The 23,989-nt window shown below is 58.2% G+C and overlaps 1 protein-coding gene and 1 long non-coding RNA gene across 12 annotated transcripts in view; one reads left to right on the top strand and one right to left on the bottom strand.

The window, feature by feature from the left end:
* Positions 1 to 353: 353 nt before the first annotated feature.
* On the bottom strand, positions 354 to 23,986 carry LOC115646200. Its single transcript, XR_003998969.1, has 3 exons — positions 23,897 to 23,986; positions 12,859 to 12,865; positions 354 to 366 (listed from the first exon to the last, which is right to left on the bottom strand). It is a non-coding gene; the product is annotated as an uncharacterized LOC115646200 (long non-coding RNA).
* LOC115646198 (cytosolic purine 5'-nucleotidase-like) overlaps positions 4,527 to 23,989 on the top strand; it is a 29,270-nt gene continuing 9,807 nt past the window's right edge. For 2 of the 11 annotated variants that reach the window (XM_030551767.1, XM_030551763.1), the window contains exons 1-9: positions 4,768 to 7,763; positions 14,094 to 14,167; positions 14,936 to 15,053; positions 15,936 to 16,031; positions 20,097 to 20,188; positions 20,581 to 20,638; positions 21,334 to 21,427; positions 22,668 to 22,721; positions 23,217 to 23,300. In XM_030551767.1, coding sequence (XP_030407627.1) covers positions 7,534 to 7,763; positions 14,094 to 14,167; positions 14,936 to 15,053; positions 15,936 to 16,031; positions 20,097 to 20,188; positions 20,581 to 20,638; positions 21,334 to 21,427; positions 22,668 to 22,721; positions 23,217 to 23,300 — 900 coding nt within the window. In that variant the 5' untranslated portion in view covers positions 4,768 to 7,533. Of the gene's footprint in view, positions 4,649 to 4,766; positions 7,764 to 8,972; positions 9,682 to 10,689; positions 11,979 to 14,093; positions 14,168 to 14,935; positions 15,054 to 15,935; positions 16,032 to 20,096; positions 20,189 to 20,580; positions 20,639 to 21,333; positions 21,428 to 22,667; positions 22,722 to 23,216; positions 23,301 to 23,989 lie in introns of those variants that run through there. The other 9 variants (XM_030551773.1, XM_030551772.1, XM_030551764.1 and 6 more) reach the window with 9 other exon arrangements.

The following is a 23,989-nucleotide window of genomic DNA, read 5'->3' as shown; positions in this document are numbered from 1 at the left end:
TGATGGGAGCTGTGAACGAGTCACTCAGCCCGGGGCACTCTCCCCTTGCAGTCAGTGCAGGCCCCAATGCCCAAGGCCAGCACTAGGGGGCACTGTGCTGCGGGCAGTGAGGTGGGGGCTCAGTGGGGGGGATTGCCCCACACACTCAGTGCTGTTCCCAGTGCCCCAGAGTGGTGCTGAAGGATCCTGACAGGCTGTTCTGGGGTGTAAGGCCTCCACCCCAGCACTTTCCGCAGGAGCTGGGGTTCGGATCCCATGCAGCAATTTGCGGCCAGCATGCCCCTCCAGGGATGCTGGATTCTCCTTCTCAGTGGCTGGGCTGTGTTACTGTCAGCAGCAGCCACGCTCCAGCCCAGCACTGGCTGCCTTCCAGCAGGGCGTACAGTGATCTCTGAGCGCACACAGCCCACACTCTGTGTACACATGTGCACCTACATATGAAGCGCTGCAGACAACACACACCCAGCTGCACACACACAGGCAGTTGCACGCACCCTCCCAGAGTCTGTTTCCAAGCATGGAAGGGCTGGTGCTGACTATGGGGCTCAGAGCCCACTCCCCCGCACCCAGTCCAGCTCCTATTGGGTTCTGTCAGGGGAGGGGCAAGCCAGGCCTCCTGGGGTCTGGCCTTGGGGCTCTGGGGTGTCATAAACTACAGGCAGGCGACCCAGGAGGTCTGTTATCTAGGACTGCCAGGTGGGTATGGCTCCCGCAATCTCCTCCATGCACGTCACAGGGTCACAGCCCTGCTGGCTCCATGACTTAGCACCCGGCCCCACCCTGCCCCCAGAGCCCTGCCCAGGGAGTTTGGTCCAACACATGGGACCACAGAGCCCTGGCGTCAGCTTATGCCGTGATTGGCCTGCCCCTCAGGCCCAGCCCTCCGCCGCCAAGCAGACGTCAGCGGCAATGGGCAAGAGCAGAGTCTGATGTGCTTTGGAGGGAGGGGCTCTCCCCAAACCACTGGTCAGTGTACTTGAGTGGCTTAACAGCGCACCAGACTGGGATATGGCCAGGACTCTTGGGTTCTCTCCCCAGCCCAGGGAGGGGAGTGGGTCTGGTGGGTTAGAGCCATGGCCGGCTCCAGGCACCAGATGAGAAAGCACGTGCCTGGGGCGGCACGTTGTAAGGGGTGATGTTCTGGCCAATCTTGGGGTGGCACATTCTGGCCGCCCTGCCGTGGTTCTCTTTTTTTTTGCTTTGGCAGCCCAGTCCACAGCTCCAGATCCCCCGGCCGGCTCCCCGCGCTCTGCCAGTCCCAGCCGAGCCCTGCAGGGGCACAGACCCCAGCCTGGAGGGGAAGGAACTAGCGATCCTTGCTGCTCACCGTGCTGCTGGGCTCCTTGGGACATGCCACTCCCTGCCATCTGCACCGGCCTCTGCCTCCTGCGCCACTCAGAGCCTGGCCCGGCTGAGCCGCCTTTAAAGGAGTAGCTGAGCCAGCACCCCCTGCAGCCCCTGGGGGGCTCCACCCGCCTGGCTGGGAGAGACACCCCAAGGCCAGATGGGGGAGCCCCTCTCACCCATCTGCGAATGGGCTGCGGTGCCTGGCTGCCCATAGGCGGAGGGAGCAGGCGGGTGCCGCCCTTCATCCCCCTGTGAGCCACCTTGACCGCCCTCCACGCACTCCCTGTGGCTGGTTTTTTTTTTTCTTTTGCTTGGGCAGTCCAGACGCCCTTTATTTTATTTTATTTTATTTTTTGGCTTGGGGCACCAAAAAAGCTAGAGCCAGCCCTGGTTAGAGCAGTGGGGCTGGGAGCCAGGAGTCCTGGGTTCTCTCCTCAGCTCTGAAAGGGGAGTGGGGCCTAGTGGTTAGGGCAGGGGGGCTGGGAGCCAGGACTCCTGGGTTCTCTCCTCAGCTCTGAAAGGGGAGTGGGGCCTAGTGGTTAGGGCAGGGGGGCTGGGAGCCAGGACTCCTGGGTTCTATCCCAGGCTCTGGAAGGGGAGTGGTGTCTAATGGTTAGAGTGGGGGTGGGGCTGGGAGCCAGGACTCCTGTGTTCTATCCCAGGCTCTGGGAGGAGAGTGGGATGTAGTAGTTAGAGCTGAGGGAGGGGGAGTCAGATCTCCTGGGTTCTAGTTCTGGCTGTTGAAGGGTGGGGGCCTTAGGAAAGCCCTGTCACTGCTGTGTGCCTCAGTTTCCCCCTATGGTCTAGCTCCTGCATGGGGGTTATAAGGCTGGAAGGGACCCTGCAGTCTCCTGGCTGATCTGGGACAGCCCCTGAGATGCATCTGGGGTTCTGCTGGTAAAGCTGAGTTCTCCTCAGGGGAGGCCTATGTGCTAATGAGACCTAGTGAGCACGCAGCTTCTCTGCCTCTGCAAGGAAAGGGCCAGGTGCTCACCAGCGGTGGGGGCACCACTGAGTAGCCCCCAGGGAGGTGCGCGTGCAACTTGAATGGACACAGGGATGCAAGTCACACAGACTGCAGCACAAGTGGGGCCACTGAGTGGGGGAGTTCTAACTAAAACAAGTTGCACCTTAAACTTGTTCATAAAGCATTTGAACAGTATCTGGAGCTCAGCCCTGCAGAGTCACCGCTCCAAACCTAGGCTGGGTTAAGGGCCTTACAGGAATAGCAGCCTCAACAGACTGGATCAGACCGAGGTCCCCAAGCCCAATCTCCTGTCTGCGCCGGGGGGAGGGAGCTGTCGGGTAACCGCCTGTGATGAAGTGAGAATGTTAATGTTTCCTCTGAATACTGTATGGGTGCCTCAGTTTCTGGCCGACATTGTCTCCGTGGCAACTAATGGCCCGGCCATTCCTCCCTGCAAGGGGATGCTAAAGGTGTGGGAGAACAAAGAGGACAGGTGACCTGGCCCCAGGAAAGGAACTCAGCAGAGAAGGAGGGGCTAGAAGGGGTTTCAGTTTGGAGCTGGCTGGGGACTAGGAGTGAGGGCAGATGGGGGTGTCTGCCTCACTGGGCCCCAGAATGGACCCAGCTGAGGGGTCCCGTTCTCTGTACCTACAAGCTCTGCTTTAGATCATGTTCCTGTTATTTAATAAACCTCTGTTTTACTGGCTGGCTGAGAGTCACATCTGACTGGGAAGTGGGGGTGCAGGACCCTGTGGCTTCCCCAGGACCCCGCCTAGGCAGACTCGCTGTGGGAAGCGCATGGAGGGGCATATACTGAATGCTCCAAGGGCAGACCCAGGAGATGAAGCTGTGTGAGCTTCTTGCCCTGAAGACTGTTTGCTCCATGGGAGAGGAGGCTCCCCAAAGTCCTGACTGGCTTTGTGAGGAGCAGTTCCAGAGCATTGCCCAGGGACTCCGTGACACCGCCACCCTGTGTCGTTAGGTCTCCTGGCCCGTTAGACTGGAGCAGTGAGTGGAAAGCAGGGGGATGAGTTTACCTCTGTACACAGCATTGGTGAGCCCTACGGCCTCCGGTTCTGATGCCACATTTCAAAATGTTATTCTGTGGTCTTGCCTGGAGAGCAGGGACCAGAGCAGACGACCGCTCATGGCCCCTTCCAGGTCTAGGCTTCTAGGAAGAAGGGGGTTAAACATTGGAGATGGGCCAGCAAAGAGCCCCCAAAGACTTGGATGGCTGGAGGAAATGCCTGAGTGCGGGAGACTTGGTCCATCTGATTAATAAATCCAGAACAGGCTAAACGTCACCTGAATTACAGCACAGGCTGCTAAAGTCACCTAATGGAGCATGGGAGAACAAGAGTCAGCGGCCGGAAGCTGAACCAAATTGAAATTAGAAATAAGGGATATGCACAGCGTCCGAAAGGAGGTGATGGATTCTCCATGGCTTTGGCCAATGCCTGGAGCCTTATCTGGAAGACGCTTTAGTCATTCCCAACTTTTTCCCGGCCTTCACATTTATGAACCGAGGAGTGTGAGATGGCCAGGGGAATGCCAGGGGAGCGTGGACTATAGTAATGGGCTTGGCTGGGACTACGGGGGGACCTGGGTCAGTACTGTAAGGACAGGGAAACCAGAGACTATAGCAAAGCAGCCCCCGCTGGAGGGGAGAGAGGGGCTGCCTGGCCCCACCTGAGATCAAGAACTGCTAGAACTACACTGTGCCGGGGAGCGGAGCACGCAGGGTTGGCAGGTGGGCATGGATGGTGGCAGCAGGGCACGGGATGAGAGGCACCCCAGGCTAGCAGGTGGGCATGGGATGGGGGGCACGGGCTGATGAGTGCATGTGAGATGGGTGAGGGGACATCAGGTGGGCACAGGGTGGGCAGCGGGGAGGGCAAGTGGGGGGCAGTGCCAGAGGGTGGTGAGCTTGGCTCCGTCACGGAGACCCTGGGGAGACAGGTTTATGCTGGGCACGGGGTTGGGGAGGGCACCCTAGGGACACGTGGAGGGGGGCGATCGGGCACGGGCCGGGGAACACTGGGGGGGAGCCTTCCCCGCTGGGATGGGACCAAGCCCCGCAGTCTCCTGCAGGAAGCCCCCCGCGGACGGGCCGGGCCGGGCCGGGGCGGGGCGGCTGGCGCGGCCCGATAGCCGGGCAGGTGATAAAAGGCTCCACTTCCAGCCGGCCGCTCGCTCGCTGCCTTGGCCAGGGTGCACCGCAGCGCTCATGGGCAGCCTCCCCGGGGAGCCGGACGCCGCGCTGGCCCCGCCCCAGGACGGGCCCCGGAGCGCCAAGGGGCCGGGGGGCGCCCCCAAGAGGGCCTGTCAGCACCGGTAAGGGGCAGCGCGGAGCCGGGCGCCCCGAGCCGACGGGGATGGGCCGCTCCACGCCTGCGGCTCCGCTCGCCAGCTCGGGGGCAGCCCGGCAGGGGCGCTTGGCCCCATCCGACTCCTCCGCGGCGCCCCGGCTAACCGAGAGCCGTGCGCGGGGCTCCCGTGGGGAAGGGGGAAGGCGCTGGAGCCTGGCACCCCCCGGTGCAGAGCGCCCCCCCCCGGGGCTGGCTAGCGACTCCCCAGCAAACCTGCCCCCCTCCCCCGCCGGCTTCATTCAAACAAGTCTTAAAAACCAAAGGAGCAGAGCAGGGTGGCACTGCCAGGCCTGCCTGTGCCCTGCGCCCCTCCTGCCTGTGCCTGGCCGGTCTAGCTGGTCTGTCTCTTGCTGTCCCTGATCTCAGCTGGTCTCTAGGTGCTGCTGTAATGTCCAGGACTCTCCGAGCTGGATCTAGGTAACCTGACCTGAGCACCCAAGGGAGCGTGTGGATTGCGAGCAGTAGCTCTCCGAACACCCTGGAGGGGGTGCTGCGGTCGGGAGCTGTGTCTGGCTTGGGTAGGGGATGAACTCCTGCCAGGCACAACGGAGGTCACTATAGTTATCCCTGTTGTGCTGGTGGGGAAACTGAGGCCCCATGAGGGAAAGTGATTGCAGGAGGCTGTTGGCAGAGCTGGGAATAAAACCCAGGTTACCTGGGCCTCAGGCCACCTGGGCCCCAGGCCAGCGCTCTCTCCACTATGCCATTCTGCCTGCCTTATTGCTAATGATTTTAACCTCCCTTGGCCCAGGTGTAAGTGATGACACAAGGTGCGGCGTGAGAGCATTCAGCTCGGGCTTCCAGTCAGGACAGCTCAGTGAGAACAAGTCTCTCCATTCTTTAAAGCGCCCATCAGTGTGGTATCTAGGTACCAGACCTGCTGTAGAAGCCACTGTATCTAGATGCTTCCCAATCTGTGACCTCTTGAGACCTGTGAATTCCTCTAGCCCCTAGATCGCCAAGGCCTTTAAAGTAGGGTCAGTATCTCTGTTTAATTGATGGGGAAACTGAGGCACAGAGTCACAGGATTTGCCCTAGGTTGGCTGGTGAGTCAATGGCAGAGCTGGGCCTGCCCACCCCAGGTACAAAGTGTTGCCTCTGAGGGCAGCAAAGAAGGGTTAAAATGCCCCAGACCCACAATCTGATCTGAGGACAGAGCAGATGCACCTGGTGCAGCTGAGCCTACCAGGTAGAGATCTGGGAGGGGGCAGATCTTGGCAGCAGGGGTAGAGGGGCTGGAGACCATTCCAAGAAGCGGGGGCCGAGAACAACCCAGCCTCTGGGCCCATGGACAGTTCTGTGACTGTCACCAGGGGGATCCAATCCTTCCCTCCCCGGGGATTCAGCTCCCCAAGGGCATCCTGAGACATAGGGCCTGCTTTGGCTCCTGCTGAGTCACTAGGAGCTCAGCCATGGGCATCAGCTGGTGCTGGTGGGTGCTGATCTCCCAGAAATTCCCTTGGGCATCCTGGATGCCAAGGCAGCCATTGCCTGAGCTCTCTGGGGCATCTCTATGGTGCATGCCCCATTTCCACATCAAAAGGCATTTTTCTGCTCTAATAATTTGTATTGTCTCACACTGTGTGTGTGTGTCCAAAGCACCAGAGCAAAAGGGAATGTCCTGAGGGGATAGAGGGCTCAGACAGATGCCAAAGGGTTCCACATGCCCGGCAGGGCTCACCATGGCAAGGTCTGAGGAGCTGTCAGCCTAGCAGCCCCCAGCTCAGGGGCACAATGTAGGCCAGTGGCTCATCTGTGTGCCTGAGGCATGGGAGACCTGGGTTTCCATTCCCGGCTCTGCTCGGGCTGCCGCTGCTCTGTGCCTCAGTTTCCCCATCTGTAAAATGGGAGTAGGGGTGCTATTCCAACCCACTACAAGATCTGTGATTGAAAAGCACTGTAGGATGGAAGTGGGGTGTGCAGAAAAGCAGGGATTCAGCCTGGTTCTGTGTGCGAGGCACAGTGTTTCCTCCTCATAGTGACAGCACCTCCTCCTTGGAAACAGAATTCTCCTGTTCCCCTCTGCCTCCTGACTGCATGGGAGGCTGCCCTCTCTGAGCGCAACCTGGCTTCGCTCCTCTGGGGAGTGTGGGGAGGTAGGGGCTGTTTGAAAGAGGGCGATTCTCTGGGAGTTTTGCTGAAAGTTTTCTGCCCCCATCTCTGCTGACAGCTACATTTTCAGCTAATAAAAAAGGACAGCAAAATCCAACCAGTAATCCTAAATATTTCTCTTCCACAGCTACCTATTGCAGCAAATCTCGGGGGGGGGGGGGAACAAAGGGGTTCAGGGGAATATAGTGAATGAAAGAAGGAAGGGGAACACACACGTGCAGGGCAGCGTAGGGAGGTGTAAATGGGAGAGGGAATTTGGGGTGGAAACTCCAGCAGTTTTGCCCTGTGCTGGTGAAACAAAGCCACTGGAGACCTCTTTGAACTGTTCTGTGTTCTGTCTCCTCTGTGCTGGCCTGCAGCACCGTGTGGGTGAATCCAGCCATTAAAAGATGTATTTAAGAAAATGGTTTAAGGTTGATGCTTCTTTCTTCAAATCCTCCAAAATATCCCACAGTAATGGTCAGGTTGGGTTTCTCGTTCAGTGTTTGTGTGTGAAACTATCAGTGAAAAACGCTGAGTGCTTCAGTGCAGGGACCGTTCTTCATTGCTAGGTACAGAGCCTAGCATGGTGGGGTCTCCGTTTTAGTGGCAGCCTCTAGGGCAGGGGTGGGCAAACTACAGCCCTGTGGGCCACATCCGGCCCACCAGCTGATTTAATCCAGCCCGCCAGCTCCTCCTGGGGAGCAGGGTCTGAGGCTTTCCCCGCTCCAGCTGGGGAGTGGGGTCGGGGGCCACTCCATGCACCGCTGCTTCCATAAACAACAGCATGTCCTCCCTCCAGCTCCTATGTTCAGGGGCAGCCAGGGGGCTCTGCGTGCTGCCCCATCCACAGGTGCCACGCCTGCAGCTCTTATTGGCCAGAGATTGCAGCCAATGGGAGCTGCCTGTGCACAGGGCGGCACACAGAGCTCCCTGGCCATGCCAGAGCTGGAGTGGGGACATGCTGCTGCTTCTGGGAGCTGCTTGAGGTAAACGCTGCCCAGAGCCTGCACCCCTGACCCCTTCCCGTGCCCCTGCCCCAGATTGATCCCCCCTCCAGCCCTCTGAACCCCTCAATCCCAGCCCGGAGTACCCTCCTGCACCCCAAGCCCCTCATCCCCAGCCCCAACCCAGAACCTGCACCCCCAGCTGAAGCCTTCACCCCCCACTGCACCCCAACCCTCTGCCTCAGCCCGAGCCCCCTCCCACACCTTGAACTCCTCTTTTTTGGCCCCACCCCAGAGCCCTCACCCTCTCCTGAACCCCAACCCCAATTTTGTGAGCATTCATGGCCCACCATATGATTTCCATACCCAGATGTGGTCCTCGGGCCAAAAAGTTCACCTACCCCTGCTCTAGGGGCTACAGAGAGTGAGAGGGGCATGGGTTCTTCACAAGAAACCAGCAGCCAGGCAGGACAGTGGAGGATCATGTTACAGAGCTATGTAATAGAGCTAAACTAAGTGGAATGGCCCAGTCAGCAGGTTGACTAATGAGACCAAATTATCCAAGGCATAAGTGATAACCAGGTCAAAGCAAAGTTATCGGGAGAGATTGAGTTAAGGTGGCAAAGACTGGTGAAAAAGTATGTCCCCCAAAGCAAAGCATTTGGGTGGAAAAGAACTGAATTGCTTCTCCTTCCAAACACTTCCCAAGGCCAAAAGACAGACCAGGGAAGGGCAGAAACCAGCTTGATTTGCAATCCATGCAGAGGAGATTGTAATGCAATGCAGAGGTCTCCAGAAGAAGCCAAGTGTTTGTGCTCGCAACAAAAGCAAACATGTTGCAAGTGCATATTGCGCTCTGTCCATATTGCAAAGAGAGAAAATCAAAGTGTGTTAATGATTGGGCAGCCGGCAGCTGGTGCGAAAGCAACGTGAAGGTTCTGCAGCACGTTGGCTTGTGATGGAGGAAAGACGTGGACAAAGAATGCATTCCAAACCAGTTACCAGAACTGAGTCTGCATATACTAACTCCTCAGTGAATGCCCTGTAGAAATAAAAACCTCAGCTAGCTGGTGGGGGGACCTTCCCCAGTGTGTAGCTAATGGGAGATATGTTGGGATGTCTCCAGTACTGCCAATGCAAAACGGACAAAAATCATGACATCAGCCCCCCGAAAACTGAGATTCTTAAAAAATCATGAGATCGTGTGATTTTTTTTTCTTTGCCTTCTGGCCTTTTAGCCTTTAGAGTGTGCTTGGTTTGCATTCCCCAGCTCTTCCTTGCAGTGGCGAGAGTTGGAAATTTTTTAAAAATGTAAGCTGAAAGTCTTGTGATTCTGGGATCAGGGGCTTTCAGACAAACACTAAAGACTGTGAGGTTGAATCCTGCATCTTCTCTGCCGGTTGGCGTGGGTGGTTGGGATACATAGGGGATCCTGAGCAGGCGGGGGTCTGTGCCCCTGTGCCAAGGAAATGCTGCTCTGAAGCACTATGCAATCGTTTCATCACCTTGGCTTTGCTGCACTGGCTGCTGGGTGAGGTTGATAAGCGAGTTCAATGAATCACATGTCCCAGCTGTTTGCAGAGAGAGCCCTGGAGATTGCACAAGGCTCTGACGCATGTTTGGGCTGTGGGGTGTCTCCCCTTGGCTTGGGGGTGGGGCTGCTGGGAGTGGGTCACGTGATCTTTGAGTATGTTCTTTTTCTCAGCATGCGGAGGGTGGCATGGGACCCCGTCTGCAGCAGGAGCCAGGTTGGACGATCCTTGTCGAACGGGGCACTGGCTCGGCACCTCCAAGCTGTGCTGCAGTGTATCCTCAAATGCTACTGAAGCCAGTGGGTGTTTCACCACCCTCTGTCCCCTCACCAACATCTGTGGCCTTGTGTGAGCTGGCTGGGTGGGGATGAGTTTCATGGCAGGATTCTGCCTCCCTGCAATGCCCGTGGCAGCCCCTCATGGCATAGGTGGGTGTCTCGCTGCTCAGGACTGTGAGAAGAGTGACCTCACACACCCTGTGGTCTCACACGGCCCTCCCTGGCTTTCATTGGGCTGCAGGTCCCTATTTGCTCCTCCAGTCCCAGCGCTGCCCACGGAGAGCCTTGCTCAGCAACAGCATCACCCCGCTTCTATGCGAGTGTTCATCCTGAGGGTCCTGGAGCATGCACCACCCAGTTCAGGTCTTGTTTGGTGGGCCCCAGTTCAGTATTCGGCCCACTGCAAGTGATGGTTGCACTGCCGTGCCAGGGCCCCTTCTCAGGCCCAGGGAATTGTTGGGTCTCAGTGGCCAGCTCAGACCTCGGTCTCAGGCAGAGGCTGCTGATGGGGGAGCAGGCGATCACTGGGATTTGTACAGTTTTGTGTCCTCAGCCAATGGAATCCACTTTAAAAACAATGAACATTTGTAACAATGAAATGTTTCCTTTTGTTCTGTCTGCACAGCACCTGGCGCAGTGGGGCCATGGTGCATAACCAGGGCTTATGGGCGCTACCAGAATATAAACAATGCTAATAAGTGACAGCAAGGATAAGCCGCACCTTTCTTCTCCATAAGCCTCACTGCTTGAGCTCAAGGAGAATCTCTGGGAGCAGTTAACAGTATTGGGCCTATGCTACGTAGGTGAGCAAGTTACTGCCTCTTACTTACACATGCCAGTCCTCTGTCAAGCCAGCCATCGAGAGATGAATGCTGCAGCTCGTCTTCTGCACATCCAGAAGGATCATAGGCAGAGAAGAGGCGAGGTCTGTGCTCTGCGTTCCCACAGCTATGACACCAATCTGCCCAGAAGAGCAACCGTGACAATTTGTAGAGTTTTAGGACCAGAGTCTGGCCTCTTGCATAACCTAGGCCAGAGAACCTTGCACAAGGAAATAACTGCCAGACTGGGTCAGACCAAGGGTCCATTTAGCCCAGTATCCTGTCTGCTTACAGTGGCCAATGGCAGGTGCCCCAGAGGGAATGAACAGAACAGGGAATCATCAAGTGATTCATCCCCTGTTGCCCAGGGGAGGGATAGCTCAGTGGTTTGAGCATTGGCCTGTTAAACCCTCCATGAAATCACACAATGATTCCTGCCTCAAACCTATTACTTCTGTCTGAACTAGAGCATATCTTTAGACAGAGACTTCAAGTGATGGAGAATGCACCCAGGCAAGTTGTTAAAAACTTGTGCCTTTTCTAGTCTGAATTAATCTAGCTTCAGCTTCCAGCTCTTAAATCTCATTAGGACGTTTTCTGCTAGATTAAAGAGCTGTCTTCTATCAGATCTTTTTCTCATGGAGGCATTTAGAGTGGGATTAAATCGCCTTGTAACCTTGCAAACTGATGGAATGCAGTGACCCTGAAAAGGACGTAGGAGTCCTGGGAGATAATCAGTTGGACTTGGGTTCTTGTTCAGAGGTGCGTGACCTTGCATTGACTATATTAAAACCAAGGTTATTCAAAGGAGCCTATTTTATTAAGTGACCCAGTACAGTCTGTTTTCTGAGTGGTAGCTGTGTTAGTCTGTATCAGCAAAAAGAATGAGGAGTACCTGTGGCGCCTTAGAGACTAACACATTTATTTGAGCATAAGCTTTTGTGGGCTAAAACCCACTTCATGCCTGTATAATCTATATACAGTCTGTTTAATCTGTCCCCATAATTATTTACTGATCCACCAGTTTGTGTCCTCTGCAAACTTTACAAGCCATGATTGTCTTCTTCCGGAACATTGATAAAGATTTTGAATTGCAGTGGGCCAAGAGCAGATGCCTATGGCATCCCCATTAGACAATTTCCCATTTACAATTACTTTTGAGATCTATCAGTAAGCCAGTTTTTACTCTATTTAACATGGGCTGCATTGGTTCTCTCTGGTGCTAAAATGTTTATATCAGAATGTCAAGTGGGACTTGGTTAAATATCTTACAAATGTAATCTATTCTAGCGATACAGTGACCTTTATCAACCAAACCTGTGAACTCGTTTAAAAAATAGAAAAGCCCCCAAGACTTATTTCTCATAAACCCATGTTGATTGGCATTGTGTGCCTAATCTTTGATTGTATCCCTTAATAAACTTTCTATGATTTTGCCAAGAATTGATGTCTGGCCATAAAAGGCATCAGCAGCATTCACCCTGCCCTCCATGGCGCAGACATGTTCCTTCACACTACTCACCAGCTCTCCGTCTGATCCTTTGCCCTGCAGATCAGAGCCAAATGCGAAGTGAACACCTCCTCCACGTGCCGGGGGGAGGGGGGAAGAGAGGGGAAATCTGCAGAGTGAGCAGGAAGCCTCCCCCAACCTCTGTTTTCCTTCAATGCTCAGCGCAGTTCGGCTCCTGTTGTGCTGGCAAGGAGGGCGGTGTGAGGGTTCATGGCCGCCGGATGTGCAATGCTCCTGTGGCAGCAGCCATCGAAAGCTGGGATCTGACAACAGCTTCCAGCTATGCTGCCTTGGTCGCCTCTCACCCCTGGACCTGTCCTCATGCTGCTGCTTCTGGGGCGGGGCTTGTCTTCTGAAGACCTTGTAGTGCAGGAGGCTCTGATATAGAGGGCCCCCCCTCCTTTCTCCTATGAGCGGCCTGATTCTTGCCTCTTCACGCCCCCCCTGCTCCCCATGAACACGCTGGTTGATTCCCTTCAACTCTGCTGGGAGCCAGAGACTGGGAACAGGGCTGGGAGCTGCTGGGTTTAAGGCACTTCCACTCTCCGTGACTGGCCAGTGTTTATCACCTCAGGAATTTTTGGTGGGAACGCCTGCCCATGGGCTACCTGAAAATCATTTGATGCCAGAATGGCGCCCCTATGAGGGGCACAGACCCCAGGGCTGCCTCATGTCCCTCTGCTGGGGTCAGGGCGGGAGCTGGGCCCCTCCCTCAGAGGCAGCAGACTGCTAGGGGCTCAGCACATTTGCTTTCATTGCCCCTCCTCGTGGAATTCCTGCTCCCCCCGATTTATTAGGCTGTTGCTGGGCTAGACATGGCCTGTCCCACTGCTGAGTGGGTCCACTCTGCCTGGCTACAGAGCACAAGGCTATTCCAGCCCTGGCTCATTAGCTCAAGCTGTAGTTGCCCCGGCTGCTCACTCCAGAAGACCCAGGTCCATCAGCCCCCTGGCCCTGGGCTTCTCTGAGTTTCTAGGGCAGGTTCCAACTACCCACCCAGCTCCTTTACGCTGTCCTAAGGAAATCCGCCCCCGTGCAGCTGCTCCCCCTACATCTCCTTGCGAGGGCAGTGGCTAGGGTGGCAGCTGCTCTAGTTGGATGTAGGGTCCCTGATCCCTGGTCCGTCCCTCTGTACCGGGGCCCTGATGCTGCGTTTCTGAAGGGACTGAAGAGTAAAGGCTGCACTTGCCCTCCAAAGTCCATTAGCTGTTTTGGAAATCTCATGCCTCAGTAACAATGCCCAGCTCTTATTGCCAGCAGTAGCATTCCCACCCTACAGATGGGGAAACTGAAGGAAGGGGCAGTGACAGGATTTGCCCAAGGTCACCCAGCAGGCCCATGGCAGAGCCAAGAATAATATCTAGGTTTCCTGAGCCCCAGTCTAGTGCTGTACCCACTAGGCTAAACTGCCCAGCCCTCCTGCCAGGTGCAGGGCGGGCTCCAGCCCTGGGGTTAGGTGACCCTTCTGTGGTGAGTTTGACCCTTGATGTCTCTGCCGGACTCATTCAGTCGCTCCTCCCCAGATGATAGCTTTGGAGTGTTGCACCCTGCTGAGGTTCCTGGACACCAGCATTCCCCAATGGGTCTGTGCTCCCCCTCCACAGTGCCAGTCCTGGCTCCCCCTGGCTGGTGGCACCCCTGGCCAGCTCTTGTTCCTTCCCAAGAGCAGATCCTGTTTGTACTGCAAGAGCTGTGGGAAGGGCTGGCTGCTCATGAGGCTAGGGGAGCCATGGCAGCAAATCTGTGTGCACAGGGTGGGTCTGAGTGGGGCATGGCCGTGTTACCAGCCCCAGCATCCTGGCAGGCTGTGGGCAGATGGGTGCAGAGAGGAGACTGTTTGTCTCTGTCAGTCACCAACAGCTAAATCCCCCTGGCCTGGAGGTGAGGGAAGGACAAATGCAGATCCCAGCTAATGTCCCTGTGATGGCAGCATGCCTGGAGCAGCGCTGGTGTGACCAGGCGCTCACCAGCATTCCCCTTCAAAGCCTCGGCCCAGCTCCCCTCCAGAGATACAGCCCAGTGGGATGAGTGGTGAACTTGGGGCAGGGGGCAGGAACTGGGGGTGGCAAACTGTGGTTCTCACGGGCTGCTTGAACAAAGGAGGAGTGAGCTGGAGGGGGTGCCAGGTGAGGGGCATTGGTATTAAAGGGGGGCAGTGCCAGCTGGAGAGCGAGAGCCCTGGGGAAGCAGGGCTGCCCCCCATTCACCCTCTGCTGTCATTTTCCTTCCAGGATCTTTGTGAACCGCAGCCTTGCTCTGGAGAAGATCAGGTGCTTTGGCTTCGATATGGACTATACACTGGCGAGTGAGTTCTGGGCCAGGAGGAGGGGTGGGGTTACTATAGGGCAGGGCCCACCTCTGGCCTGGCCCGTGAGGAGCTGGGTGGCACCATGGAATCCAGTCAATGGGCCCAGGAAGAATTTTGGGTAGGCACCAAGCTAACCTGCCTGGTCTGTGGTTTGGTCTGTGAGGTTCTGGCCTGTATCTGGGGTCCCAACAGTTTGGCCTGGTGGCTTCGCCACTGGTTTGGGGGTTCTGCTGGCTTCCCCTCGTTTCTCCTGGCTTTCCCCCGGGGCCCAGGACTGTCTGTGGTGGCTGCCTGCTGAGCCCCGCCCCCGTCTTGTTCTCAGAAATCCAGAGTAACCCTCCCCTCGGCCCTGGCGCAGCTCTGGATTCACACCAGGTTCTGGCCATCAGCTTGGATGGGAGCAGGGGCTAGATCCTAGTTAGTTCTAAGGCTGCCTCTCGCATATACCGGCTAGCTGGCCCCATATGGGCCATGGCCCAGTGGGGATGGGGTGCAAGTGCCAGGGGCTCCCCATATTCCAAAGGCAGGTTCCATTTGCCTGCCCCAGCGGGGCTCATGCTGGTTACGCTGTCTGCAGCATACCAGTGCCAATGGGCGAACTGGGATCCCTGCTGTAACCTCCTGCCCCTCCCCCGGGTGTCCCTACAGCCTGGGGTCTTTACAGGAGGCACCCCTGGACCCTATTCCCTTGGGGGAAGGGTTCCCCCCGCTGGCTGCTGGAGCTCTGGCTTGTGCTCCTTTTCTCTTCCCTCCCCCTGCCTGCAGTGTACAAGTCCCCAGATTACGAGGAGTTGGCCTTCGAGCTGCTGCTGGACCGGCTAGTCTCCATTGGGTACCCCCACGAAATTCTGAAGTACCAGTATGACCCGACCTTCCCCACCAGGTGAGCGCTGCCCCCACAGCCGTTCTGGGCTGTCCCCTAGCGAGCCCCACCGACTGCTTGGGGGTGGGGTGGGGAAGTGATGCTTTAAAGTGCCCCTCCTTCCCCAGTGCACCAGACTCGTGGTGTCTGAACACCCCCAGGTCAAAGGGGTTTGGTTTACACCACTAAGTGGCTATTTGCCCCCTTCAATCTGAGAGTCAAGCTGGGCTCCCTGGATATCATCCTCTGGAGTGAATGGCCAGAGGCTGCGTTGCTCAGCACCTAGGAGCTCCAGCTGGGGGGGGGGTTCCCTTGTTCGTCATGGGGAGGGGGAGATGGGGGAACCTCCATTGTTCCCAGGGGTCTTGGGCCTTGTCCGTTGCCACCGTGCCTTGTCACTTACCCCCATGCCAAGCAGTTGCTCGTTGCTGCCATTCCAAGTTGACACTCCATACCCAGGTGTAAACACAAGGCACAGGACACGATGGGTTGGGCCCTGGAAGCCCAATTGGTCCCAGATGTAAACCCAGTGACACTAGCGGGGTGACACCAAGGTGGACAGAAGATGCTGTTTTGGTGGTGCAGTTCAGCCAAGGGCCTGAGTGGTTTCCTGAGGCCTGTGGAGTCAGTCAAGCCACCAGGTGACAAGGGATGGGCAAGGGGGGGCTGGCATTGCTCCCCCCCCAGGTCACAGTGCTTCAGAACCCAAGACCCTGCCGCTCATATACTGCCACGCCAGTGGAGCCCAGCCCCCTGCTTCGGACACAGCTCTGTTGCTGGGACTGAATTCCCCTGTGTGGAGGGTCGGCGGGCTGGTGCTGGAGGTTATAGCAGCTCCTAGAGCTGGTTGCTCTCTGAACGGGGCTCCCCCCGTCCCCGGACACTCTCCTCTCCCCCCTGCAGGGGCTTGGTGTTTGATGCTCAGTACGGGAACCTTCTGAAGGTTGACTCCCATGGGAACCTGCTGGTCTGCGCCCACGGCTTCCGCTTCCTCAAGGGGTAGGTGCCTTTGCTGCTCCTTTTGCCAGCTCAGCAGGCTGGCTGGTGCGGGCACGGCCCTGGGGTGGGGTGGGGTGGGGCAGGAGCCCCGGGAGACTCTGGAGCAACCCCCCGCACCCAGGGGCTGGCGGAGCTCTTCCCGTGCTGAGTCCATGGGCTCCCGAGTGCAGATACGTGGCAGTGTTTCTCTCCTGTGTCTCCCTATCCCATCGGGACCCCGGGCTCCTCTGACCTCCTCCCTCCCCTTGAGTCCAGTGGAAGCAGCAGACTGAGCCCTGATCCTGCTGAGGGCTGAGTGCCCGCTGGGTGTAGTGACCTGTGGGGTGGTAAGGGCATTCGGCCCCTTGGCATTGCCAGTGCAGCCTCAGGCTCTGCATATCCTCCACTGCCACCCACCAACCCCCTCCCCACGACCCCTGCACTGTCCAGAGGCATCTGCCTTGCAATGGCCCCTATTAGATTTCCTCCTATTGTGGACACTTGATCCCAGGGCTGAATTGTCCTGCTGCGCTGGGCCAGGCCCCTGCTGGATAAGAGCTATTCCTGGCCAGGCTCCTAAGGCAGCTGCTCGGTCCTGCCACCCGCTCTGCCCGCGGGTTTTGAGGGATTAGCGCGCATGCCCTGCAGTTAAGGGAAGGCTGGGGGGCAGGAGAGGGCAATGAGAGACGACCCAGCACTCAGCTGCATGTCTAGGAGCTGGAGTGAGACCAGGGGCACTGTCAAGACAGTAGCATTTGGCCTCCTCTCCCCTCCCAGGAGCCGCATGATGGAGGCTGCTGGGCACAGACAGGCCTTTGGGTTCCTACTTGGGCTCTCTTGCTCTCAGCCTGCACTGCCCAGTGTCTGCTGGTGGGTACCTGGCCTGGCTGCCCAGCAGGGCCCTATGAGTGCCAGGAATCAGCCCTGCCCAGGGAGGGGGCTGGGAACCAAATGCACCTGTTGCCCCCGGGTGGTTTGTTTGCTCCTTGCCCTTGTCTCTGTCGCTCCTGCGTCAGAGAGGGTGGGGGACAGCAGGGCAGGTGGCATTGGGGAGAGCATGGAGGACCCTGGAGCTGGCTCCCTGGTTTGCTGCTTTGGGGGAGAGGAGAAAGGGCCTTGCAGGAGTCGGTCTCCAAGTTGCCCTTGAGTCACGGAGTGGGGCTTGCCCCTGCATCTGGCATTGACCATGCTGGAAGGGTCTGACTCAGGCACTGTGGGCTGCAATGGATCATGTCCCTGACAAACCCGCCTGCTCTGACCTCTCCAGAGATGCTAGGCCCACCCCCATGTCCTTCCCCTTGCAGGGCAACTGGAGGGGGACCGTGCTGTACAAAACCTAGTGAAGGTATTTCTGGGGCCCTTGTCACCTTGGCCTCTGAACACCCCAGTCTTTAATGCATTTATCCTCACCCAGCCCTGGGAGGCAGGGCAGGGCTGGTCTCCCAATGGACAGAGGGAAAACGGAGGCACAGAGCACCTAAGTGACTTTGCCTCGTCTCCCAGGCCAGCCCCTAACCAGTGGGCCATCCTTGCGCTCCTGGGATTGCTGCCAGTGCTCTGATCCTGGGCATAACAACAGGCTGGCAGCCTATAAATTGCTCCTGGGAGGTAGGGGAGGATCCATGTTGGGGTGGAGGGATTATCTCCAGCCTGCTGTCATGGTTCTAAATAAAGCACAACAACAACAGCCTGCTGCCGGCCCAGCACTTCATCTTTATAAACATGGCCTTGTCCAGTGTCCCGGGGCTGCGCCTCCCCTGCAGCCTGGCACTCATCCCTGGAGGAGCTGTCCCTGAACCACAAGGGGAGGTAGGGCAGGCTGGGGTTACTCGCAAAGGGGCAAATGCACCCCAGTGCTGAGGCTGGCACCGGGGGCGCATCAGGGCATAGGGCTGGCCCCAGTCCACCCTTGCTCCCCTGCCCCAGAACCCCTCTTGCACTGGAGAGAGGAGATCTGAGGGGCCTGGCTCTGTCCTGCCCTTGGTCACAGCTTTGAGCAGGGGCCTAGATATCTCCTGAGGGCACTTCCAACCCTGAGATTCTAGGATTCTTTGCCTTTTGCCTGGCATGGCCGTCTCTGCTTCCGTGGGGAAATGGCTGTGCCATCAGCTCCCTTGTGGCTGCGTTGGGAAGCACTGGGGCAGAGCCGCATGCTCCCAGATAGGGGGCTGTGCCCCACAAGGAGCTGTCTCTGCCCAGGCGGGGCCTGAGGCGGTGCAGCAGCTAGGCACAACGGGACCAGCAGTTCCATTGCATGCCAGGCAGGGGATATTTTTAGCCAGCGTGTTTTCTTTCCACTCAGACGCAGGGCCAGGGGTGATTGTTACCTTCCATCCCCATGGCCTGAGTGACTGGGCAGCTGTGAGCACAGCTGAGCCACCGGCTTTGGGGGGCAGTGGAAACATGCAGGAGATTTAGGGAAACGTAGGAATGTGGTGTATATCCCCCGCCCGGGCGCTCTGGGGAGACATTCCAGGGAAGGGCATGGGGAAGGTCATCTCCTTCCTGGAAAGGAAGGAAGCCTCATGCTGAGAGACTCAAGTTGTGCTGGGTTTATCTGGAAAACTTCTGAGGTTTGGGCAGTGCAGCTCGGGACAAAAGGCCCACCCGGGGAGCATCATCTCAGGGGCCTGTCTGAGCCCGGACGGCCATGGGGCTAGATCTCTGGATGGGGGCAGAAGTACTGGTTCCCCATGGGGCAGGAAGCAGGTTGAGAATCAGACCAGATGCAAGTAGGATTCAGGGCGGGGGTGGGGTGTTTGGTGGGAAAGTGGCCAGCGAATGCCCTGCATTGTAGCGTATAAATAGTGCAGCCCTGTGTGCCCTCGCTGATCATCCTGAGGCATCCCATCAGCTGGTGGGGGGCATGGTGTCAGTGTCAATAGGGCAGGGGGGAATGCTGTCAGCGTTGATTGGGGTGCAGGAGGATATCCCATTCTCATACTTTATAGCAGGGGTGGGCAAACTTTTTGGCCCGAGGGCCACACCTGGGTATGGAAATTGTATGGCGGGCCATGAATGCTCACAAAATTGGGGTTGGGGTTCAGGAGGGGGTGAGGGCTCTGGGGTGGGGCCAGAAAAGAGGAGTTCAGGGTGCAGGCTGGGGCTCCGGGCTGGGGCAGAGGGTTGGGGTGTGGTGAGGGCTTCAGCTGGGGGTGCAGGTTCTGGGGTGGGGCTGAGGAGTTTAGGGTGGAGGGGAGGATCAGGGCAGGGGCACAGGAGGGGGTCAGGGGTGCAGGCTGTGGGCGGCACTTACCTCAAGCAGCTCCCGGAAGCGGCAGCATGTCCTCCCTCCAGCTCTGGCATGGCCAGGCGGCTCTGCGTGCAGCCCCGTGCACAAGTGCTGCCCCTGCAGCTCCCATTTGCCGCAGTTCCTGGCCAATGGGAGCTGCGGGGATGGTTCCTGCAGATGGGGCAGCGCACGGAGCCTCCTGGCTGCCCCTAAACGTAGGAGCCATAGGGGTAACCTACCGCTGCTTCTGGGAGCCGCAGTGCATGGAGTGGCCCCCGACCCTGCTCCCCAACAAGAGCTCCAGGGCTGGGTTAAATTGGCTAGCGAGCCGGATGTGGCCTGCTAGCCCACAGTTTGCCGGCCCCTGCTTTATAACATAGTGTTTGTTCTCTTTGCCACGCAGCAGCAGCCAATCAGTGCTCTTGGCCTGGGACCGCTGAGCTGCTTGCAGGGAGCTGGGTGGGCATTGCAGACTGGCTGGCTCCCTGCTGTGGATGCTTCTGGGATGTTGCATGGGGCCAGGCAGACAAGCGTGTGGCGCAGGGAGATGCAGCTCGCTCTTCGGGGTGCTGTGTGTGTGCAGAGCACACCTGCTCCAGCCACCCGGGAGCTCGCCTATGCAGGGCAGGAGGCCTGGACTTAGGGTGCCAGCTTGTGGTAACACTGGGTATTGTAGGCTGGAAGCTAGAGAGAACCCCAGAGTCGTCTGGGTCCAGCAGCCTCTGTGGGAAAATCCCTGTAGGATTCATCACAGCTGAGCTCTGCCTCTGCGCTTCCCTCTCTGGCAGCTCCACCCTGGCCCTCACTCAGCCAGTGCCCCCCAACCCCTCACACGGGTTTGTCTCCCCCTCCAGGCCTGAGATCTGGAATTATTACCCCAACAAGTTCATTCAGCGGGACGATATGAAGCGATTTCACATTCTCAACACGCTCTTCAACCTCACAGGTATGCAGGCCTATGGCCTCCCCCTCATGTGCAGGGGGCATCCCTGCTTTAAAATTCACCCCCCCCCCATTTCCCCTGGGGCCCGCCTCACTCACCAGGATCCTTGCCTCTCTCTGGTATCTGTCTGCCCTCCAGTATCTGAGCATCTCACCTGAATGTGTTTACCACCCCCCCGATTGTGCCAGCGCCATGCAGGTGACAGCTGGGATCGGAGGCCCAGAGAGGCTAAGTGACTGGCCCAGGGGGGTCTGTGGCAGAGCAGACCTTGAACCCATGTCCTAGCTAGTGGCTGTACACCTGGGCCGCACCCACAGCTCCCGGGGCCCCTCTCCCAGAGCCTGTTGTCTCTGAGCCAGCTGCCTTGCTGACCTGCCCTCCCCTTCCCTTGGCAGAGACCTATCTCTACGCCTGCCTGGTGGATTTCTTTACCAACTGCTCCAGATACGTCAAGTGAGAGCCCCTGCCTTGCGGCATGCTGAGGATTTGAGGCGTGTGTGGGGGCATCCTGCTGATCCCTGCACTCAGCAGCCCGGCTGGGTCCTGCCATCTCTGCAGCAGGCTAGGAAAGCTCCAGACACTCTGCCAAAGACCGGCTGGGTTTGGCTCTGAGCAGAGTTTTCCTTGGGACTCAGGAGGGGGTCCCTGGAGCCAGGGAGACTGGCAGGTTTGGGAGGTTCAACGTCCCTGCTGATTGCCAGAGCGAGAGCCCTGGGGCCTGGCAGTAGCAGATGCCAGGTGGCCAGTGGGCAAGCTGTCACGCCACCCTGCTTCCCCCTTGCCTGACAGGCAGCCCAATCTTCTGCCACTGAGACTCCAGCCCGCCTGGGTGCCTGTGTCTGAGACGAGCCCCCAAAACTCCCAACCCCTGGGGCTGCTCTGGGAAGTGCCTAGCTGCTCTGGGGCTTGGCAGGGGAAAACACCAGCCCTGGGTTTCCCTTTGCTGGGTGTGGTGGGGAAAAAGCATTCTGATCGCAGGGGAACTGTCTGTCTGGGGGGCCTGGGGCAGCAATTCCCCCCTTCCCTGGGGCATCTAGGAGTGCCTTGGCTGCCATCTCAGCTGCACCTCCCCCTGCCCCACTCACAGTCCCCCAGCCCAGTGCCCCTCTCCTTTCCCCACTGACCATTTTCTCTCCTCGCTTTCCCAGCTGTGACACGGGCTACAAACACGGCAACCTCTTCATGTCATTCCGCAGCATCTTCCAGGACGTGCGCGAGGCCATGGACCACGTGCATCTCTCGGTCGGTCGCTGCCTGGGAACCCCTTGGTGGGCTGGGAGGCCTGGTCTGCACTGGGAAGCTTGCACTGGAATCAGTTTAAAATCCTAGTGTAAACCCACCAAAACCAGTTCCAAGCAGGCTTAGCCAATGTGACATGGCAAGTTACTGCTGTGGGCTACACCTGCTTGCTCCCATCTGTAGCTGGGGTGTGTGGGGGTGACATGGTCTCCAGTCCAGACAGTGCCCCAGGCAGCATGGGGCTTGCCGATGTTTGTGCAGAGGATATTGGAGCGCACGTGAGGGTGGGGACTCCCGATTGGCTCTTTGAGCCAAGTCAGAGGCACTGCGTGCCCGCATGGGAGGCTGACGCCCAGCCCAGGAAAGCTGGCAGCTCAGCTGTGTGATCTCACCCCTAATGGACAGGTTGGGCCCCGGGATGCACAGACCCCACCAGCAGCACCCTCCCCAGGAGACACTGCTCCCTGTGCAGATGGGACAGGTTCGAGGGGGCTCCCAGTGGCTTTGCCAGGGGAGGTGATTCCCTGATGGGACTGGCTCAGCCACGGGGAGGTGCCCGTCTGGCTCACCTGGCTGGGCTGCTGCCTCTGGCCTGTGGGCTCCAGCTGTGGGTTTGAGCGTAGCCCGGTTCAGCCCGTTGCCCTGCACCATGTGTCCTGAGTGGCAAGTGTGGAGTCCCGGCCCCAAATGAGCAAGGTGAGTTACCGCATCAGATCCAGGGCTTTATTTGTGGCAGTCCGGAGTCCCGGCCCCGCTTTCATTCCAAACAAAGCGCTGACTGGAAGGGACTAGCTGGGTGATCAGATGCCGGCTGGGAGCACATGCCTGCCCCAGTGAGGGGGCTCCGGGTGCTGTCCTCTCTCCCGTGAAGTTGTGCTCCTCCTGAGGGCACAGACCTGCACCGTACAATGGGGGCTGGCTCTGTCCTGCAGCAGAGGGCACTGGGCAGTGCCCCGGGCGTGGAGGGAGGGTCTAACACTCCCTGGGCCTCAGCGCCCGTGCTGCGACCCACAGTGTGTGATGGGCTGGGATGTGGCCCGGCCAGGCGTGGCTCCAGGGCACTGCCATCCGGGTGTTGCTGTGAGGGCACTGGGGGGGGAAGGGGGGACACGAAGTTGGAGTTGGGGCCTCGGTCCATTTCCTGGCATAAGAAGAGTCCCCCATGGCAGGGGAAGGGGGCAAACACCCCATGGGGGCAGATGGCAGCTATTTTGACCTGCCCCCTCTCCCCACGCTTGCCCAGGGCTGTCTGAAGGAGAAGACGCTGGAGAACTTGGAGAAGTTCGTAGTGAAAGACGTGAGTGTTGCATCCCCAGCTTGGAATGGCTGCTCCCCCACCCCCCAAACGGGGCTAGAGGGGCATCACACCCATGCCCTGCAGGGTTGACACGGCCCCCATGCATCCTTCCTGGGCATCCCCTCCCCTGGTCTCTGTGGCCGCATGGTTTCCAAACTTGTCTGCTCCCCCAACCCCCTGGGACCAGACTGACTCCCTCCCTTCTCGCACTGAGATATCTCTCAGGCTTCCTTCCTGCAGCATGTGTGTGTGGGGGAGATGAGCAAAACCATCCCCCTACTGTGTGAGTGGGGGCACCCCTGGCCGATGGCTCCCCGCCCAACCCAGCTGCCCTTCCCAGGTTACTGCATTACCCAGTGATGAGTGAGCCGGGCCAGGAACCCTGCTTCTCCAGCTCTGTGGACACACTCCCCCAGCTAGTGCTGGTCCTAGGACCCAGCCCCCCTTGCCCCGGCCCGCAAAGCCAGCCCCTTGCATGGATCTCATTCTGCGCAGCCCCGTGTGCCCCTGCTGCTGAGCCGCATGAAAGAAGTGGGGAAGGTTTTCCTGGCCACCAACAGCGATTACAACTACACAGATGTGAGTACCCAGTCCTCCCCCGGGGCCCCGGCATGGCCTGTGCTCTCAGCTGGAGCCAAAGCCCTGTTTGCCCCAGCCTCCTTGCCCCACCTGTGGGTCTGCGGCACTCTGCTGGTGGGGGGCACCTTGAGCACCCAAGCTGAAATACATGTGTGGGGAGAGCGCCTGACAAAGGTGGTTCCCCTGGGGATGTGTTGGGGGGCTGCATCGTCTCCCTTGTCAGATAGCATCAGGGCTCGCCTGCAACAAATAGAAAGGGAATGGGGCCCTGCGGTTGTCTCTGGGTCACTAGTCCCAGCCTATGGGGCCCAGTTTTGCCATGGGGGGTGCTCTGGGGCTTGGCCTGGCCCGAATTAAGAGCCACGCTGCTTAAAATAATTAGAAAGTGGCTCCCAGCAGCCATGTCTGTCTCTGAGTCAGAGTGGAAGGGACAAGCCAGACCCTCTGTATAGCACAGACCCGTCTTCAAGCCAGTGACCAGCATTAACCCAAAGCGTTTCAGGAGAGCCAGCTGTGGAGAGCCACCAGCAGACAACAGGAGGGACCAAGGGTCCCCGAGTGCGAGATGCTCAGTGCTCCCAGCAAAGGTTCTGCACCCCATGCTCCCTTGGGTGCTGTTCATCCGCTGCCCCTAAGCAGAGCGTCTTGTGCCAGCGCAGCTAATGCCAACTTCACGCTTGTGTCTTTGG

The sequence above is a fragment of the Gopherus evgoodei genome, chromosome 2 (assembly GCF_007399415.2).
Source record: "Gopherus evgoodei ecotype Sinaloan lineage chromosome 2, rGopEvg1_v1.p, whole genome shotgun sequence".
NCBI lineage: Eukaryota > Metazoa > Chordata > Testudines > Testudinidae > Gopherus > Gopherus evgoodei.
This window is presented reverse-complemented; position numbering and strand designations above follow the sequence as displayed.